The sequence below is a fragment of the Chiloscyllium plagiosum genome, chromosome 5 (genome assembly GCF_004010195.1).
Source record: "Chiloscyllium plagiosum isolate BGI_BamShark_2017 chromosome 5, ASM401019v2, whole genome shotgun sequence".
NCBI lineage: Eukaryota > Metazoa > Chordata > Chondrichthyes > Orectolobiformes > Hemiscylliidae > Chiloscyllium > Chiloscyllium plagiosum.
In genome coordinates, this window is record NC_057714.1 from 5,332,613 (window position 1) to 5,337,820 (window position 5,208).

At 37.6% G+C, this 5,208-nt stretch overlaps 1 protein-coding gene across 3 annotated transcripts in view; it reads right to left on the reverse strand.

The window, feature by feature from the left end:
- Positions 1-1,171: 1,171 nt before the first annotated feature.
- plekha8 (pleckstrin homology domain containing, family A (phosphoinositide binding specific) member 8) overlaps positions 1,172-5,208 on the reverse strand; it is a 63,357-nt gene continuing 59,320 nt past the window's right edge. For all 3 annotated transcript variants that reach the window (XM_043689509.1, XM_043689510.1, XM_043689508.1), the window contains exons 13-14: positions 3,057-3,118; positions 1,172-2,956 (exon numbers count right to left, since the gene is read on the reverse strand). In XM_043689509.1, coding sequence (XP_043545444.1) covers positions 2,759-2,956; positions 3,057-3,118 — 260 coding nt within the window. In that variant the 3' untranslated portion in view covers positions 1,172-2,758. The remainder of the gene's footprint in view (positions 2,957-3,056; positions 3,119-5,208) is intronic.

Consider the following 5,208-nt stretch of genomic DNA (forward strand, 5'->3'; position numbering starts at 1 on the left):
TTAAACAATACTCCACCACTGTTTTTCCTACCAATATTGATACATTTACTCTTATCTATGTTAAACTGCATTTGCCATGCATTTGTCCACTCATTAAATTTGCCTACATAATCTTGAATATTTTTAAATCAACTTCACCACTCTCAATGCCTTTGTGTCATCAGCAAATATGAACAATTACATTGGATTCCCTCATCCAAATTGTTGATATACATTTTGAATAGTTGGGACCCCAAGCATTTACCCGTGCAGCTCCCACTTGTCACCACTATCCACTCTTATGCTTACTTTATACTTGCTGTTTGCTAACCAATTCCCAACCCATGCTGGTTAATCACCTACAAATGCCTTGTTGTCACACAAAAATCTCTGATTTGGGATTTCATCAAAACTTTCTGGAAATCCAAATACACTGCACCCATTGGTGCTCCCTCATTTATTGTACATGATTTCATTTAAATTTCTTCATTTATTTTAATTACATCCTCAAAAGAAATCACTAGGTTTATCAAATATAGTCTTCCTTTCATGAATCCATGTTGATTTTGTGCAATCCTGTTGGTACTTATTAGGTGTCCTGTTAACACATGCTTCATAACATATTCCAGTATTTTCGCTACTACTGATTGATGTTACACTGACTACTTCAACTCCCCATTCCCTCTTTACCTTTTTTTTAAAATAGTGGAGCGATATCTGCCACCCTCCAATCTGCTAAAATGGTTCCAGAATCTATGGAACTTTGGCGAATGACAACTAATGCATCCATTATTTCCATGACCACCTCTACTAGCACAATGGAGTGTAGGTAATCAGGCCCCGAACATTTATCAGATTTTAGCCCCATTAATTTCCCCAGCACTTAGATTCGAAGGTATATCTAATGCTCAATTAACAATACCTCTACAGCATCACCTCTCCTTTAAGTTAATTAGCATCTTGTAATTTTGAACTCGATCAGTGTTGAGGAAGCATACCTCCTGTGAATTTGGGTCAGTTTCTTTGTCCTATAATTATATAAAAAGGAGGATTGTCTGAAGATCTAAATGTATTTGAATGCCAATTTGTTTTCTCTTGCATTTCTAGCAGTCATTTGATTCTGAACTGGAAGTTCCTTAAGATGCTGTGATTGTCAACGTATTCCCATTAACAATCCAATTATATCAAAAAATATAATAAAAATGCAACATTTTATTAAATAAGTACAAAATTTATCCATATATATGTATATACACACACACACACACACAACAGGTACACACAGTGCAATTTCAGTTAAATAAAGTCTCATGGCTATAATTACAGGCTAAGTCCATTTACTGCATCGTAGAAAGACTTCTAAAATCTAGACTAGGTTAAGTTAGTTCAGTTACCCCAGGTGATAAGTGAGTGTTGGCAACTTCTTTTCATTGAGTAATAATTTTGAAATGTTCATGTCAACTTATTCTCTAGGTTCTTTTATAGCTCAGGCCTTTTCCCCAATTAGGTTTGGAGTTGACCTTGTGTTCCAGTCAGTTGTCTACAGAAGCATTGTATTGCATTGGAGATGGATTACTTTGGCACGTGCCTTGGCCATTAATTCTTTTGTCCCTTTACATAATCAGGTAGAATACTGTTTCAACTTATCACTTCACTTCAGAAACATTGGACTGGAACAGTTAAAGTAGGGAGAGTTGCATGGATTAGTGTGTACAGACCTAGCTGAAACAACTCTGCTGCTTCGAGCAGAGGTCAGAAGTGTTTCTGCTGTAACATTCTCAAATTAGCTTTCATGTTAAATAAAGTTCAGTGGCAGTCTCCACAAATCATATTTAAAACATAATTACATTAAAGCTGTGCAGGTTATGAAATAGATTAAATTTATGTCCATTGATTTAATCAAAATTCTCTATCACATCATAAATTATATTAAATTCATACATTATTAGATTTGGACTGACTGGATCTGCTTTTGGGTGATATTTTTTAATCATTATATCAATTAGTGGCTCAAAGAAAAGCAAAATACTGCAGATGCTGGAAATCTGAAACAAACAGAAAATGTTGGAGAAACTCAGATCTGACAACATCTGCAGACAGAGAAACAGAGTTATGTTTTGAGTCTTATTTGATTCTTCTTCAGCGAAGAACTAAATTAGCCAAAACATTATCCTATTTTGCTCTCCACAGATGCTGCCAGACCTGCTGAGGTTTCTCCAGCATTGGTGGACACCACTCAACTGCTTAAGCTCATTGTGTCTTTGCATGATCTCTAACATGTGAAATGTACCATATTCAAGCAGATTCAATACAAAGAAAAATCTTCGTATCAATCACTTTTAGAGGACATTAAGAACTCAAATTTACAAAATAGAGAACAAGCAATTATTTTCAGGATGAACTCGCAATGACAGCAAACATGAATAGTGATCAGTGTTTCAAGTTAATTTGTAAATTTTCAGGCCCTGGTGGTCATTTTGCTAGGAGGTTTTCAAGGAATAAGGTGACATATCTGAACTCCAATATACTTGGATGAAAAGCACTCACTAAATATGCCACTACCTTCAAACACGCATGCAGAAATATACCTCCATCGTCCATTACAGAGCACACACATAAAGTTTTGGAATTTAACAGAATGTAGTTCAACTGAAAGCAAAGGGCTTGGCCAAAACAGGAACTAATATTTTACTGCACATTTCATTTTTGGTGAAAGGTGACCGAAAAATGTCATGTTTCTTCCTTTTCAATCAACATTATGAGGAACAGTAATTTATCATTATACCACTTCATCGGATTCTAAATTATATTCTTCATACAAAGCATCCAAGATCTCTATTTGCTTCCCCATGGCTGGAAGATACTGGCTTAAATCTCTCTTCATTCCTTCATAGAAAGCCTCATTCTGTTCATCTCCTTCATTTACAGCAAGAGCTGCCATAAAGCCTTCATAAAATGGAGCTGCTCTTAATGCCAACTGTGAATGTGAGAATAAGGCAATTGCATTTATTCATGGTTTCACTGGAAAAAGGAATATTCAAATATACAAGCCATATTTTGAAAAGAAAAAAACTTACTGCAAAGACACCTCTAACGACCCAACCGTGATATTGGCGTAACGTTCTACTGTACGATGTGTCTAAACAAGAGAACCAAAAGAAATTAACAGGAAATTATAAAATGTATAAAAGTTATACACAACTGCAGGAGCCAATGTTCAGTCTGAAGCACATCAGCAATCTGTTAAACAATAGACTGACATCATGGAAATATAACAAAAAGATTATATCAACAAATGCAGAAGCTATAGCTATTGCCAGAATCTAGATGCAGTACACAGAATGTCCTACACACTGCACTGGCTTCAACAAATACTTTTCCATGTAAATTCAGTGGCATCAAATCTCCCACTAATCAGCGTAATTAATTTGTGACTGGCATCCCCCAGGATCATAGGAGTGAGATTGCAAGAAAATGAACCATTCCTTAATTTTTTTTAACTGAGTAGATCTGTAGAAGAGCAGGGTAGATCAACTTAATGCTCTTGCTCTTAATTGTTGTAATTGACTGCGTGTGGTGACATAATTGAACTAACAATCCAGACAATTAGCTTTATTGTCTGAGGTCATGGGTTCAAATCTCAGCACAGGAGTGAAAATTTGAATTCAATTAATAAAGCTAGAATCAAAAGCTAGTCTAATAGTTACCAATGAAATCAACGTTGATTGTTGTAGAAAAATCCATCTGGTTCACTATCATCTTTTATGGAAGGAAAGCTGCATTGCTTACCTGGTCTGTCCTACATGTGACTCCGGGCCTTCAGCAATGCAGCTGACTTTGAAATGTCCTCTGAAATAGCTTAGCACATCATTCAATTGTATCAAACAACCACAAAGTATAAAGAAAGGAATGAACACCTTACATTAAGCCAGGCACCAGAAATGGCAACGTAAAACTCAGCCTTGTCAATGCTGCAAAGTCATCCTTAATAACATCAGGGGGCTTATGCCAACATAAGAAGAGCAAGCAACAGCATGACATTGTCAGGAAGGTAGGATTCTGAGAGTATGACAATAGCCTCAATACCAACACAACCAATCTTGGTATGTCACACTCCACTAGCAATTCAGTCCAACCAGGGTTGAGAGTCAGAAGGGAGATCCCCGGTATTCCTCAACAATAAATCCAGGCTCCGTGGAGTCTCAAGGCCTCAGGTCAAATGTGGGCAAGGAAATGTCCTCGGATTACTTCCTACTACCCTCCTTGGCTGGTGAATCAGGTTTCCTCCATAGAGTACCACTGAAAGAAGGACTGAGTGGGCAAGGGCACAATGTATTCTGGGTGGAATTCTTCAATGTATATTGTGAGAAATACCCTGGTAACACCACCACTAACCAACTTGGCTGAATCCTAAAAGTACATAGATTGGGTCTGTGGGAGGTACTGAGGGAACCAGAAGGAAAAACTGTCCTTGACCTCATCTTCACCATTCTAATAGTCGTAGATACATCCTTTCTGAGACACTGATGCAGAAAAGACAGATCACCTTTCCTCATGTTATACCAGAGTGTAGTGGCAATATCACTGGTTTAGTAATCCGGAGGACTAGACTAACTCTCATGGGATGGCTTCAAAATCCACCAACTTAGCTTGTGAAATTTAAATTCAATCGACAAATCTGAAGTTGAAAACTTGTGTTAATGAGGGTGACCACAAAACCTAGCTGGTTCACTAATGTTCTTCAGGGAAGGAAATTTATCATCCTTACCTGGACTACATGTGACTTCAGACCCACAGTAACATGACTGACTCCTGCCTGCTGAAAATGCTCAGCAAGACAACCAGTTCAAGGGCAACGAGAGATGGGCAGCAAATGCTGATAATCACATCCAATTAAAGACTAAAGAAAACAAAATCACATATTGCGCCGACCCACTTAAATTCTTTAAGCTAATTAAAGAATACTGATTAAACAATAGAATTATATGGAAGGAGACATATATCAATCGACTGATTATTTTATGGATTAGGTGCCAAATGGAGGCCTTATGTCATAAGGTCATAGAGATGTACAACATGGAAACAGACCCTTCAGTCCAACCGTCCATGCCGACCAGATATCCCAACCCAACCTAGTCCCACCTGCCAGCACCCGGCCCATATCCCTCCAAACCCTTCCTATTCATATACCCATCCAAATGCCTCTTAAATGTTGCAATTGTACCAGCC